Genomic DNA, 15,999 nt, shown 5'->3' on the forward strand with positions numbered 1-15,999 from the left:
ATTGTGCATCACATATGTACTTTTAAATGTATGAAGTGCTGTGTAAATCTTTTGTAATGTCTAGAAAGTGTGTAGGAGATTTTAAGAAATTGTAGGTCTGTGCTGAACACTGTAACGAAATGCGTGCCCTGGGCTGCACTTTTTTACACAACAGCCAGTATAGTTTCACTAGAACAGGATAGCGAACTTCTCAAAATGTGGTGTTAGCCAGTATTCTATATCTCCAATCTTATGAGCAGATGTTGCACAAACCAAAACCACAGTGCCAGTGTATAAGTAGTTGTGGAAAGCAAAAGTGTGACATCTTCCTTCACCCATGTCAGCGAAAGATAAGTGAAAATCCTGCTGTTGGTCCAAAGATGGAAGAAGCTTGTTTTCGCCCATGGCCTTTTTGTGGCAGGCTACATATATCAAGGTCTGTCACGGACGTAGCTTCCAGTAGTGTAGCAGGTGCAGTGCAGTGGAGCACAAACGCCCAAGAAGCTCAGTGAACCCTGGTTATTGCTGTATTTTACAGTCAAACAGTGACCAGGGATCCTATTTCCTTTCTTTCACAAGGCCCCATGAGATACTGGCTGTGCCACTGGGGTCTGTATGATGTGCTAAAACTGAAAGGGTTGTAAGATGCAACTGAATTCCTGGCAGACGATAAGCCATTCAGCACTTGTTGAGTTTGGTTTTAAGCCATTCTTCTCTTCTGTTTACCTGTAATTCACAATTATTATTAGTGATATATCCTGCAGCATAATTTGGTTGTCATCAGCATATTGATAAACCTAGAACATGAAGGAATTATTAACCTTGTCAGAGCTAGTACTTATACATTAGGCATAATAAACAATGACCTTCTTGTTGGTTATTTAAATCACTATTTTTATTGGGCCCACTGCAAGCAAAGTAGTACTTGTAGTTGTTTATCGATTATGCTGAGACAATAAATCAGAGCTGGAGACTAAACTGAAATGTTGCTATAACTAGATATTTCATTTGTACACATAATTTGAATATATTCATCTGACCGAACTGAATCTAGAGTGGCTGAAAAAATCGCTGACTGTTGAACCAATGCTTGTCTCTTACTGCAAATGTGTGTTTTGCTGGGATCTCCATTGTTCTAAAAAAAAAAAAACCCCTGCATCACTGAAATGTTTAGGCTCCCATTTGTTAGAAATTAGGTCGCTAGTTGGCAGAGGGAAACAGCCTTGTCCAAGTAGGGACCACAATCCTAGTCGTGGTAAATCACTCACAACCTAAATTATCCTCTGCTCACCCTTTAGTATCTTGTCACAGAGCAGCCAGGCGTAATTTAGAAGGCAATGTGTAAAGTATTTGGTCAAAAATCATACAGTAAAAAAGTGAGAACACCACAAAAAGCACTCCACGCCAGTTTAGAAAAATAGATAATATGTATCTGAACAAAATAAGACCGATATGTCAAGAATCCAATGTACACAGGTTGGCCTATGAATTTTGCAAGATTAACTTCTAGTATAGCGCTTAGAAACACAATAGCTCCAACTGGGGCTAATATGACATCTTGGCTGAGTCGTAGCCAATAGCCCGATGCCACTCACGATGGAGTGCGGGCCTGTCACGGAGTTGAATGGATCCCAAGCAAAGTACCTTTGGTAAACGAGGAGTTTGGGAGATGAGGCGGCTGTGGGCGGTGCGGCGTCAGTTCCTGGCTGTGGCCAGGGAGGTGAGCCGTAGGTTCCTTACTGCTACATAGGTGAGGCATGGCGTTGGTTCTGTCCGGTTGCAGGGGAGGTGATGCGGCGTCAGTGGCGAGGCGTCTGTTTTTTGTAACCTGGTGGGGTTGTGGAGTACAGCAGGTCAAGACGTAATGTGTTGACTACGCTGTGTTGCTGTCACACTGTGGAACTTCAGTGGCGTTGCAGCAACATCTGGCTTACATTGCAGGCCGTGGTCATTGCTTTCAACAAGAACCTTAGAGCTGGCGGCGGTGTGGTGCGGGGTCGGACAGCAGTGTCTCTTCTGGAGTCGCTGAAGTCGGTGGACTAGCTAGGAGCCAGTAGATGAAATCTTTGTTGGCGCTGAGGCTTCAGAACAAGAGGCAAGCTCTTGGAGAGTACTTGTGGAGGAAGGAAGAGTCCTTCAAGCAGTGTCTGAGAGAAGCAGGGCAACAAGCAGGATAGTAGCAGTCCTTCTATAAAGGCAGTCTATACGAGTCCTTTGAGCAGCTCGGCAGTCCTTCTGACAGAGTCCAGTTGTATATCCAGAAGTGTATGATTTGATTGGTGAGCTCACAGTGTGTGTGTGTCTCTCTCTCTCTCTCTATATATATATATATATATATATATATATATCCTCTATGCCTCCTGCCCAGAGAACACCCATCCGTAGTGGAATACACCTGGGGAGCTGTTATCCAGCACAGACTAGGCGTGGATTGGAGAGAGGCTATAAGGCACAGATAGCAGTAAGTGCAGGGAAATGCCTACTTTCTAAAGGTTGCATTTCTGAAATAGTAATGTACGATCCAACTTCACCAGTAAGTAGGATGTGTTACTACCATTCCAACCATACCAAATATGGCAAGTCTATTAAGCTCCAACCAGAAATTACCACTTAAAAGCATAGAATGGAATCTCTAATGCTAGCCTATTAGAGGAGCAGGCTTCACAGTATTGAAAAACGACTTTGGGAGTTTTTCCACTACCAGGACATGTAAAACTTTAAAGTGCATGTCCTGCTTTTTAGTTAAATAGCACCCTGCCTTATGGGCTACCTATGACCTACCTTATGTGTGGCTTATATGTAAGAAAAGGGGAATGTAAGGCTTGGCAAGTAGTTTTGAATGCTAAGTAGAAATTGCAATGAAACTGCACACATGGGCCTGGCAATGGCAAGCCTGAGACCTGGTTAAGGGGCTTATGTGGTGACACAATCAGTGCTGCACTGCCCTCTAGTAGCATTTAATTTACAGGCCTTGATCACATTAAGTGCATTTTACCTGGGACTTAAAAGTAATTTAAATGTCATTTGGGGCTGAGCGAATGCTAATGTGTTTTAGGGAGAGAGCAAATGTGCTTTAGCACTGGTTAGCAGTGGTAAAGTGCTCAGAGTCCTAAAGGCAACAAAAACGAGGTCAGAAAAAGAGGAGGAGGAAGGCAAAACGTTTGGGGTGACCTTTCAGAGAATGCCATTTTCCCACACCATTGCTCTGTTTTTATGGTGTGGCTTGATAGCGCAAATGCTGCCAGACAATTATGTGAGAACATCAGAGGAAGAGTTAGGCCCCGTCCACATGTTAACATTCAGCAGAAGTTGTGTGCTTCCACAAAAAAGTGCTTGCTTTCCACAAAGCTGTGATAGTTTTGTTTATTCCTCCAGGTGCCTGAGGTTGATCTATCAAGGGCCCAAACATGCTATTAAATTGTCTTAGACAACTAGATGATTTATGATGGGTTTCTCTGGCAGCAGCACAGATAGGAGGCAGATGACAGTCATTAACCTATATGGATTTTTAGGTCTGGCTTACAATACAGCCATCACCTGACCTTTTAACTTACACCAATATTATTCAACACTTCTTTTTTTCCTACACAAATACATATCCATTCCCACTCTATCTACTTGTAGTTTTTCGCATTACCATCCAACATTGTTTTGAAGCTAGACCTTTTGGCATTGCCAGTGCTTGTTTGTATAAGTCTTATCACTATAGCTTCGATTATTTTCTGTAAAAATCGCCAACCTTACACATAGAGTAGATACCAATTCCACAGCATTCAGGAAATTTGTTCCATAACAGATTTAATTTCTACCCTGTGTGCTGGAATCGTTATTTAGTGCATATGTTAAATACAGACAGCATGTTATGCAGTACATGTGGTAAAAATACTTTTCTATTCACCATTTTTATAAAGTACATCTCTACCAGACAACGGTCTTCCTAGCGCTCGTGGCTTTAGCAAAATGAGAAAAGTAAACTAATTGGGGGAAACAATAGGTTTGTAGCTCCTATGTGTAACTCCTGACGATATTTTCTGTTCTCAGGCTGGTGGGCAGGAGGTTCCAGAGTTTGGGTGCAAAAGAAGTGTATGACTGACCTCCACTTCTTGCTCTCAACTCTGATAACGAGCAAATCAAGGTTGTTGGACCTGAGGGCCCTGTTTAATCTGATGGGGTGTGATCAGCTGATGGGGCACATGTGTGCCCACTTTGTGTTTTGCCCGATGTACAAGAAGACATAGTACCTGAAATTGTACTGTGCTACTTATGGGCAACCATTGGAAAGTTTTCGGTGCTGCCCATGCTGACTGTGTTTCAAGGAATTCATAACAATATTCGAGCAGCAGCATTCTGAATTATTTTGAGTTTTTTTTAATAACCGTCATTGGGCTACCCAAATCAAGTGAGTTGCCATAGTTAGTGCGTGAAAAATCAGTCCTTGGATCAGTGTTCTGCGTGACTTCAATGGGAGCCATTTCAGATTTTTCCCTAAGGCTCTCAGGAGCCCAAAAGCAGCAGTCGGCCACCTTCTTGTTTGAGAGGCCATGGAGGGATGATTATCCAAAGTAATCCTTAGGCTCTTGACCCCTAGCTTGGAAATTGGACATTCCCTTAAGGAAGGAGGCCAATTACTCTGCTCCCAGAAGGGTTGGGATGTTGCCCACTATCTTATCCTGTGTTTTTCCCCCCCATTTCATTTTAGGCAGATGGCTGCCATCCATTAGACACCTTCTGTAATCGGCTATTGAGTTTCATAGAGGTGGAGTCGGGAGATGGCGAGATAATCAACTGTGTTTCTTCTGCATAAGTTACCATTGTGATGCCAAAAGAGCAGATTATATCAGATAAGAGGTGGACAAATATTGCACCTGATGAATAGCACATGCTCAAAATATCAAGAAATGTCCATTTTCAGGCAATATAAGTTCTTGGTGTGGTGAAATGAATCACTAGAGAGTAGGAAACAACACTTCAATTCACAAATGGCGCTTAGGTCACCCAAATGTACAGCACAAATAATTCCCTGTGTGGAAGTGTGCAGGTATTAATTTTGTGTGGACAAAGTACCTTGAAACAACACAAAAATAATCCACTGCCATCCCCTAGTACCAATCAGCCATCACAAACCGATACGTGCCACTCTTTCATCATATACCCTCGCAGGGAAAGGAAATACAAGTATACAGATCCTGAGAGTGGTTTCATGGTCAAGGCGCTGCTAAGCCTCTATAACAGATAGCGTTCCTTCTCATGCTGAAGATGCCACCACAAAAAAAACAAGAACATGCTAGTGGACGGAGATATTTAACTTAATACAAAAATCTATATATCAGCATAATGTTGAGAGCTAGCTGGCATTTTCAGGAAGAGGGTAGCAGTGTATCCATACGTGAGCTCCAGGGTAGCTGCAATTATCAAAATAAGTTTTGTATAGTCCATATTGATCCTGTGTATCCCTGGATCACAAGCTGATTTATGTTTCTGGGTTTTAGCCTAACTCTGTCAATCCTTAGTTATATCCTGCTTTGCTGTGCCATTTGAAGTCATTGATTGGTGGCCTGGTTTCCATCCTTGAAGTGCTGCAGTCATAGTGGTGGCCTCTGGAATGGAAGTGTGAGCCGCTGCAACCAGGGAGAGGGCGAGAGAGGGAGAAGAAAAAAAATGATGTATGTGTTTATGTTGTATATCTTTTTCCAATCAAACAGTTCATGTGTTGTGTTTTTTTTTTTTGTTTTTGCATTGTTGCGATGGTCTTGATTCTGTGTATTGTTCTACAGCTTGTGTTTTATTCCCAATACTGTCAGGAATTTTCAGCACGTACTTTTGCTCAGGGGTATTTTATGGTGGTTTCCATAGGTGTTTTATCGCCTCTATTACTTATAATTGGATGTTAATTACCACGTAATTTTTTGCAAATGGTTAAGATCATATAGGTTATATAGTACACTTGGACAATTTTGCGGAGTTTAGCACAATGAAAAATATCACATAGTATTTTTAACTTGTGATTAGACGATTTGATAAAATCATGCACTGTTAACCCTGGCATGCGGTTTACCACTACGCCTAACTCATAATTGGGGCAAATATTTGCTACTAGACAATGCGTGTGCAGTATTTTGTCTCTTTTTTTTTTTCTTGTAAGCCGTGTATTGAGTGGTTTTATAAAAAAAAAAAAAATGATTTGTTCTTTTTGTTATTAGTTGAAAGTCTGTTGTACTCCAAGAAAGACCGCCACACATCTGACTCTGAAAGAACTGAAAGATGACCAGATCGCTTATTCTAAGAGCCTTCCACTGTCTGCAAATATACGTCGTCACATTTTCAGGAAACACGCTTGTCAATGAACTGGCATCTTCTTGCCCTTTAACTCTTCGTGCACCTTCACTTAGCTTTTCATCCCCCAGGGTGAATGTGTGTGGCATTGAATGGGTAATACTATGACCTGTTATTTACATCACGATGAAACCGCACCGTGAATAGTAGCGCGTTTAAAGTGATCTTATGAGGGCCAAGTAGGAGTTTGACCAGCTAATCTTTTAAGAGCTAATCTAGACTGAAATCTTAAATTTGTTGATTCCACGGTGATCATTCTCCAGTTACACGTACCGCAAACATGTTCTTCGATACTTCGGTTGATTTCCTAACCACGCTTGTCTTCACGTTTGACTGGGAATTCTTGAGTGTAAATACAGACTCTGTAGGAGGCTTTCCAACTCCTGCATTTTGTATTGTACAGCAGTCTCTTTCAATGTTAATATTTTTTCTGCAGGCCAAAGAAGCCACTGGAGCAACTGCGTCTGTGATCTACGTGCCTCCTCCCTTTGCTGCTGCCGCCATTGATGAATCGCTTGATGCCCACATGCCCCTAGTTGTGTGCATTACTGAAGGGATACCACAGCAGGACATGGTGCGTGTAAAGCACAGGCTCCTACGCCAGGGCACCACGCGTCTCATTGGCCCTAACTGCCCCGGAGTCATCAATGTAAGTTAAAGAACTGTGTACAGATTCACCTTTGACTTTTGTTAGATAATAGCGTGGTGGCCAATCATTTTTGGTGACCCGTCCATTGGTTGAATGCATTATAGTTGGGGATAATTGAAGTTATTAGACCTGCAGAAGTGGCAACCTTTCACAGTTTTTCCCGAGGCTTGAAGAGACGTACAATGTTTGCATTTACCAAATCCACACTTTCAGAATCAGACTTAAATGTCATGCGTAACTTATGATTTTTTTTCTTTTGCCGTTGTATGTGTAAATCTCAATGGTAATAAAATCATTGGTGAAATTCTTCCGTGCATGCGTATGTATGTACTGATAAAGCTACCTATTCAGTCTTGCTTTTTGATGTGATGTGTAGTCCTCCCTTCCAGCTTTTAAACAACTTGATGCCTATTTTGTATGCTTATAATATTCAGAGGTGTTCATGTAAAAGGCACAAACTTTTAAGGGACCTAATGGTTGGTTTTTTTTAACCTGTTGCAAAAAAGACGACTAGATCCCAGGTGTCTGGGTCTAGGATTGAACTGTACATCGAGCAGCGACGTGTATGGTCATTCTGTTACATTACAGAGGGCATCAGGGCAACACACAGTTTCCATTTGGATTTGGATTTCCACTCCTTTGGAAATGCTTCCCTTGTCATAAAATAATACATTGTGCCCAGTACAGATACCATAACATAACATGACTTTTATTTGTGCGGACCATTAACGTTCATATTCTTAATTTGTGATTTTTTGCACTTTTAGCACATATAGTTCTACATAATCTGGGCCACTGGAATTATGCGGCAGGGGATAACCGAATTATGCAGCAAGAAAAGGCACATGATGGTGGCGGAGTCACGTTTTTTGATATTCCTTCATTATTTTGTCATTTTTACACATTCAATCAGTCAATCAAACAGGATTTATAAAGTGCGGCTAATCACCCTATGGGGGTATCCAGATGCGTGCAGGTCTCAGGGTTACATTAGTAATTCTGAATGCTCAAAGATAGAAACAATACAGACGTACAGAACTGAAAGATGACCAGTTCACTTATTCAAAGAGCCTTCCACTGTATGCATCATCGTCACATTTTTATGTTTTGATACCTTTGAGTTAGAAATTATTTTTTGTTGTTTAAAATCTGCAGATTATGCAGCAGCTAATTATATCTACAAATCGATAAATATGGTTTAAAAAACTGCTGCCTCAGAAACTCATACTTCCAGCAGCCCTGCATATGTTTTATCATCAACTGTCACATTAAAGCTGTTTCGTCCTATAGTACAATTTATTTTCTGTTAATATTTTGCCATTTTTTTTTTAGCCTGGTGAATGCAAAATTGGCATTATGCCTGGTCACATCCACAAGAAAGGAAGGATTGGTGAGTACTGCATGCTGATGTCTTTTTTTTGCTATACCCATGGTCACTGCGCAGTAGAATTTGTAAAGATATTTCTTCTTTATTTTAGATGATTGTTAATGCATGGTTTTTATTGCTGCTGTGCCTAGCTAGCTACACATTAATGAATTAACGTGACTTCCCAGCTCAGTTAATGTTTTTTTTTTTTTTTTTAGCACAATATCAGTCATTTGCTTAGTTTTCTCTAATTTAATTTCCTAAACGGTACCGTATTTGCTGTCTAATATGCTACATCTCGGCATAGAAATCACATCCCTTTCGATTGACACTCCAAGGGCAGTTCAGGCCAATGATGTACCACCTGCTGCCCAGCATTTCTGTGTCTCCTCCTTGTAGTTATGAACATACGTAACCCATCTCGGGCCAGTTTTTAGGTCGAGCGCGCAAGCGCTTTGACCTGTAGTAAGAATTGTGGACTATTAACCAAGGCCACCTCACGCCCAGCACTTTCACTCATTCGTGGGCTTGCCTTTCAAAAATCATTTATCATTGATAAATGCTTTACGTTTGTCCCATCTTGGGGCGGTTTTGATACAGCCTTGCAGACTGCCCCGTTACATGGATAATTGCACGATTGCCAATATGGTTGAGTGTGAGCGAACTTCTTTTTCCTTTTGTGTCTCTCCGTTGTGCTCATGCTAATGGTGGCCATGGCGCTTTAAATCAGCTCGCTAATGTCATCAAATCATTTACACTTCATTTTCAATATATGTGGCAAGAAAAGTCCACTTGGGAATTTAAAACATCAATAGCTCTAACATGAGCAATTGCGGGACCCCTTGCATTACAAATGCTTGTTTATTTTGTTTTTTGGTATTTTTCCAAGTATCATCCAAAAGACCAAATCTCTCAAGAAACGTCCAGTAACAGGATATACGAACTTGGTGAAGATGGGGGGGGGGGGGAACACTCTTATTTTCTGGCCCTTTTTCACATCCAGCAAATAGTTACATTTTAACAAACGTTCCCCCTGTGATAATGATTTTGCACCATTAATATTTGTGCAGTCTCACTTGATGCTTTGGCTTCCTAAACGATGTGTGAGAAATTCAGTTCCATTAGTCCCAGTGCAGTCCAAAGCAGCAGCAACTTCTATACTTAAAAAGAGGCGAGGCACAGTCATACCCCAGTCATACCCTGTGCCCACTTCCTCTCACTGCATAGGCTTTCAAACTGAACACACACACAAATATTTAAACATGCACTCTCTCTCGCGCTCTCGCGCTCTCTCTCTCTCTCTCTCTCTCTCACACACACACACACACACACACACACACACACACACACACACACACACACACACACACACACACACACACACACACACACACACACACACACACACACACACACACACACACCCCTTACCTGCTTCTCTTCGACATGAGGGTGCACATTGTTTGATTGACTCCTCCATCTCTTTACTCAGGCTATGCTAGCAGAGCACCAATAACGTGTGCACTGGCCACATTAAGGCTCAAGGTACTGAGGCAGACCTTTTTTTTCTCTATTCTGACTTCTGATTAAGTAAGAAGAGGATTTACACGCCCTGAAGTTTCATTCGCTGGCATGCTCCACTGCATGACACTAGTGCAATATATCAGATATGTATTGTGTTGATGTGAGGCCAGGTTGCAATAGCTCCTGCCTGACACTTGTGCAATACAGCAGTTGAGCCCTTTTATGCTGCTAAGGGTATATTACATCTTTTGCATTCAAACAAAAGGTCTGCAAGACCGTTAGTATTCTTGGCAAGCAGTTAGTGATAGCGTGAGGCACTGGGTGGACTCCCTAGTGCCCTCCAAGAGCTAGCCTCCAGTAGTCAAAAGTTACGTGACCCTAGTAGTGTCAATAGGGATCTTTCTCCTATGGTGTTCCTGGCCATGTACTGCTGACTCTGGGGACCAAGAATCCCTTTTTCCCCTGGACTCATAGTAGCAAGACAATGCAGTACACAGTTGAGGAGCTGTCAGCCAGAAATATAGGGAGCCACAACATTACAAATAGCATTAAAAAAAAATCACTATTTATTCAGTGTTTCTGAGAAGGAAAATAATATCAATATAATCACAACTAAATACTATGTGTAAATTACAAGTATTTACAAAGTGGCAGGTGGAAATACAATTGGCATTTCTCCAAAAGGAGCATTGCAAGCGACTTGCAATACATATTGCTTACCTTTTAAAGAAAGGTCACAGTAGGCAACTAATCACCTAAATCTAGATTAGTCTGTAGTTGTGAGGCAAATTGAATCATTTCTGTACCAGCACACTATTAACCCTAAATTAGCTGTGGCTAATGATTCACTGAGTTGCATGTAACCACAGGTGCGGTGCCATGGCTTAATTTACCCTTTATATCCTGATCGGATGAGAGGAACCCAAAATAAAACAATGAGCTTCCCTTCGCCAGCCAGTCGGGGTAACTGACCTTTTCCAGAACGCCACGGCAGCCGCCTGTTCCAATGCTCACTGCATTCCAAGAATTCCACCCCAATTACATTACAACAATATTACAGCTAGGGATTAGTGGGCAGGGGGGCACTGTGGCCAGGGGGTGGACTTGGAGATAGTCACCGGGGCAGTGCACCGACTGGCATGTTTCTACACCGGGGCAGCGGGTGGGGAATATGGAGGGGTATGTGTGTGATGCACAGGGAGGTATCAAGATGCACGGAGTCGAGCTCTAGGACTGTAATAGTTCAAGGGGAGCGGGGGGGGGTGTCATACGAATTAGAGAGGGGGCGGGGTCTTCTTCTGGCAATTCCCCAAACTGCATAAGCATGGCATCTCAGGCTGTAGCTATAGGGTGCCTGTATATTGATCTGGCTTCTTCCCAGCGTTCGGCCTCTTCCCAGCAGAGTAGTGTCCTGTGCCACTGGGGGACAGCTGGGGGATGCTGGCTCTCTAGTCATGGTTAGAAGACCTTTAGCCAGCAGGAGGGCAGGGTTAGCAAAACGTGCCTCACTTTGTGGTTTTTCCTAGGTAAAATGTCTAGGGCTGCAGCCTTCCAGGTGTTTAGAGTTGTAAGTTCTGTAACGGTGGACAGTGAGGTGCGTACTGTGTGCCAGAAGCCTGCTATGCTTTGGCAAGACCAAAGCATATTTTGGAGGTCGGCCAGCATGGGATCTAGGGTTGATGATATTAGCCATGGGGAACATGCGATTTAGCCAGAACGGTGTGAGATAAGCTCTATGAAGGACCACGTATTGGATGTTTTTTTAAAAAAAAAAGCATCCCTGGAGATGGTCTGGGGGTTGGTACTCCAGGGCTCTGGGCCATTCAGTGTTGTCAAGAGGTCTTGCCAGGTCCTTCTCCCATAGGCTTCAAAGGTACCCCAGTGGGGTCCCTGTATGTTCAATGATCACTTTATAAGACCACGTGATGAGGTGCCATCCGCCCACCCCATGATGTAAAAGGTATGCATCACTGCATGGGTCAGTGGTTCTTCGTCTATCGCTCCGTTTAATGGGTGGAGCAGTAGCTGCCTGTGTGTTAAGTAATTCAGTCCACACCCCCACGAGCCCTTAGTTTCACCCAGGCAGTTTGGACAGCTCGGATCGCCGCATCCCACAAAGCGGGTGGAGTCTCAGTGTGGCCTAACTGACTGGCCCTGTTGGTGACGGACTCCAGGATGGCTCTCAGTAGGGCGACTTAAGTGCTCTATGGCAGCTCTGATGGTATGATCGATGTTACCCTCTTGATCAGTGATGCATTGCCCGGCGGCCCTCCACCTCGGACCGCAGGCCATTACGGGCTCCCTGGTCGAGTAAAACTTGGGAGAGGATCAGGTCTTCTTTGCTTCACACCCCTGCTGTGTCAGTTACGCCATGATGGTCCAGGCCTTGTTGGTGTTGATGTGGTGCAAAGCATTGTCTCCTCCGCGCACCAAACGCACAATGGTGTCTGTCCCCGCCGGCAGAGCGCCCAGTGCGCCAGGCTTAGAGGACTCGCTGTGTGGCTGCAAGAGAGAGGGCTTGGCTACCTGTCGGCCTTCTCGGTGGGTTTCAGAGGTCCCACGGGGTCTACCCATTCTCAGTGGCGGGTCTAGAAGTCTCCGGCTACCCGCTATCTGCATCGCATATGATGGCAGGATCTTAAGGGATTGCATAGTCTGCATGCCGGAGCTCTGCTTCCAGACATCTGCATCTTCCGTGGTTAGGCCATGTCCCCACCATCACATCATAATAGGAAGATATGTTAAGGTCCCAACAACGTGGCTACAGCCAAGTACGAGAAATCGGGAGAGACGGGGCCTATGGAAGACAGCAAGCAACCCTTATGCAAAATTCTAGAGTTTAGTGGGGCCCAGAACCATAGTCCACAGGCTGGAGTATACTATCAAGAGCCAAACTAGTCAAACCCAAAAACATTAGGCCACCATAGTCTAAGATATCTTAAAATTAGTGACTAATTATGAAGAGCATTTAGAGCTCTACCATGGCTGCCACTGAATCAAGGGCAACAGGAGCAATATGACAATCATAAGTGCTTCTGCATTAGACTTCCTAACACAAGACTAGGTCCAAATAAGTGAACTTGAAGCTGGGCTGCCCTATTTTCAAATTGTCCACTTTAGAGGTGAGGGAACTGGAAACAAAGCTTCCTTTGCCTCTGTAGGGCGAAAGGCATGTGTTGTGGTCCTGTGATGAGAGGACTTTCCCCTAGAGCACCAGCAGCACAGCAGATCTCACGTGCTTCCTTGCGGTACAACTGTAAGGCCATATGAGGAGAGCAAAAGGAACAAAGGAGGCGTCGACTATGTTGCTTGACACCGTGGCACAGCATCCGGAAGAGGTCATACTGCTTGGAGAGAAACTGCAGACTCCCTGAGTTCTCCAGACTTGGTGCCTCCACCAAGGGTCAGTGGAACCCATGATAATATGCAGGTGCTCACAGAAGCAGGGGGCCTCTGAGACACAAAAACAAACAGCTTTCCTGGCCAAGCATGTCTCCATCCAAAGAGAACCTGTGGGAAACCAGGGTACTTCGAAAGCCTTCGGGCAAAATTGGCATATTTTGTCAGGTAATTCCCATGGGATAGCATTAGCCCCAGTGCAGAGAAAATACTACTACTACAGGTCTCTGAGAAGGGAGAATTAATTTGTCCAGGAGAAACTGGGCTCTTTTGCAAACCACTCCCAAGGTTGGCCTTTTGCCAATACCTCAAAGTAATGGACCCATTTTTTAGAATATGAAAAGCATGGTTTCTTGTGAAGCCGGTAAGCTTATGAAATTGAAGGTAGCACTGACTGTTAAAGGGCGATAAGCGGTAACGTCAATTATTCAACATCCAGATACCTCAAGGTTGCATGAGCACTTTAAACCGTGTGTTTGCTATGTTCATTATGTACTCTGTGACAAAGGCAGAGGTCTGATATTTATAACGCGTACCTTTGTATGATTCAATGTAGGCGCACACACAGAGAAAAGCTGTGGCCCCATCTTGCAGGGCAGAAAAGACTCCTCTGCCTGTGTCGGGGGGGAAGGAGAGCACCCCTGCCAACATCTCCCCACATGCGCCCGACCGTAGCTAAAGGGAGCCTTTTACATGAAGAGTGCAGTGCACATGTAGGTAGCATTCAGGGGTTGCAAGGTCATTAAGGCTTCCCTTCACGGCTCCAGTGAAAAGGGTATGTTGGTCCTCCCATTAGGACCGGTTCACCGATCTCAAAAAGAAAAATGTATACATGGGGGCAACCTTTAACTAGAAAGAAAGGCATTTCAGTAAGTGGGTTAGAGCACCATTTAATCTTCTGGTAGGGCTTGAAATGTGCTTTTATTTCTGCTGTTGTGCCACAAGAGTGCCTCTTTTGGTTGGTCCTTAAGCTGCAGTTGCAGATGTGTAAAGGTAGAAATATGGTTCTGGGAAACTTTATTCAATATAACGCTTTATTGACCATGTTGATGATTGACAGTGCAAGGTTTTATGTTACAGTAAATAGTATTGGATGTTGGTACTCTTCCCCATAGGGAAACCCCTTTATATTTTGATGCTGTACCCAGTGTAGGTGAGGGGATTGCAGTTATCGGTTTTGGACTTGATGTGGATGTGAACTGCTTTGAGCGTGGCTAAAGCTATTTCCATCTACATGACTGCGTATATTTGTAATTTATGCATAGTATTTAGTAATGTGAAAGTATCTTTTCTTTTTATAAGAAAAAAACAATGACTGAACTGTAATATATTGAGTGTTGTAGTTGCGTACCAGTAAATAAAAAAAAAATAGCCCACACCACTTCCCCCACAGTAGGTTTTGAACTGCTCTGATGTGCTACCCTGAAAGTGTCAGGTGCTACAGTGGTGTACTTGGTTCCCAGTAAAGGAAAAGTTGCGTATGTATACTTGTGAAGAAGTCCCATCCTTCGCAACTAATAACCCAGTTTCTTACAGTCAGCCATCAGATCAGCACTGCACAGAGGGGGAATCTGGTGCTATAGCAAGCAGATCTAAAACGAGAGACTATTTAGCATAATTTTGAAAAGTGGAAACTGACATCCTTCATGCAGAGTAGCGATCCGGAACACAGTACAGAGGGACAACTAGAGTCCATTACAAAAGTTTAAGAGTACCACCAGATGCACAACAATGACACTGCGCTCCAAATGGGCATTGTCAATGCCAAAAAAGTGGCATAAAAGTGAGGCCCATTAGGTTTACCAAAACTGGTTACTATTTGTATTAAACATGATTTACATTATTTTAAAAGTACCTATGAAAATTATTGGGAAAACAGGAGGGCATGTTTTCAGATTTCGCCATTCGGTTGACTAATTATAGGGTTCTTACGTACTGAAAGATGCTGGGAGCATTCAGTATCTTTTAGTACTTTGATAATGTATTCAAGTGGGTATCCGCTGAAATATTGTCTTTAATATCCAGGTCAGTGGGGACTGGAATTCAGTACCCTCAGATAAACCCTTTTTAACTGCACAGTGCTATAACTGGACTTCGTTTTACTTAATTTTGGTTTTCCTGCTAACAGACAATGCTTCACTTTTGATAATTCACACCAGGAAACACTTTTAGCACATGGTCTGATATTCACATCACTTGTCTCTAAATAACACACGTTAAGCTTTTGTCAGTGATTTAGTTGTTTACGCAGCTCATTGTTCTGCCAACAAATTGTCATGTGTCTCAGGAAGTGTATTGTTACCTTATCCAATATTTATGCCCTTTCATCCAAGAATATGATGGCGCTACCGATAGATGAGAGAGAGAGAGAGAGAGAGATGAACATGAGGCCAATCTTGGGGGTGCCTCTCAAATGCTTCATTTAAGAGTCATGTTATTAGAGTCTTCTTGAAAGTTTTTAGTTCAGTGAGAGATCGAATATGCAATTGAGAGAGAGGTCCAAGCAAGCAGTCAGGCTACCATAAGGAACCTTCGAGTGTTGTCCTTTTGAGTTTCAAAATCTTGGCACCACTAGCAAGTTGTCTGTAGAAGAACGGACTTTCCTTCTCGGGATGTAGCTTGTCATTTGATTGACCAAGAAATCCATGGCCAGCCCATGCAGAGCCTTGTAGACTGGAGAAGAAGTTTTAAACTGAATATGCTGTTACACTGGTAGCCAGTGGAGCTGTTTCAGAAGTGGTAGGATATG

General features: G+C 43.2%; 1 protein-coding gene across 1 annotated transcript in view; it reads left to right on the forward strand.

Annotated features, from left to right (window-relative positions):
- Positions 1-15,999, forward strand: part of SUCLG1 (succinate-CoA ligase GDP/ADP-forming subunit alpha) — an 84,618-nt gene that overhangs the window by 27,178 nt on the left and 41,441 nt on the right. The window contains exons 4-5 of the mRNA XM_069204645.1: positions 6,749-6,961; positions 8,294-8,351. Of these exons, the coding sequence (XP_069060746.1) occupies positions 6,749-6,961; positions 8,294-8,351 (271 nt within the window). The remainder of the gene's footprint in view (positions 1-6,748; positions 6,962-8,293; positions 8,352-15,999) is intronic.

This window comes from Pleurodeles waltl, chromosome 1_2 (genome assembly GCF_031143425.1).
Source record: "Pleurodeles waltl isolate 20211129_DDA chromosome 1_2, aPleWal1.hap1.20221129, whole genome shotgun sequence".
NCBI lineage: Eukaryota > Metazoa > Chordata > Amphibia > Caudata > Salamandridae > Pleurodeles > Pleurodeles waltl.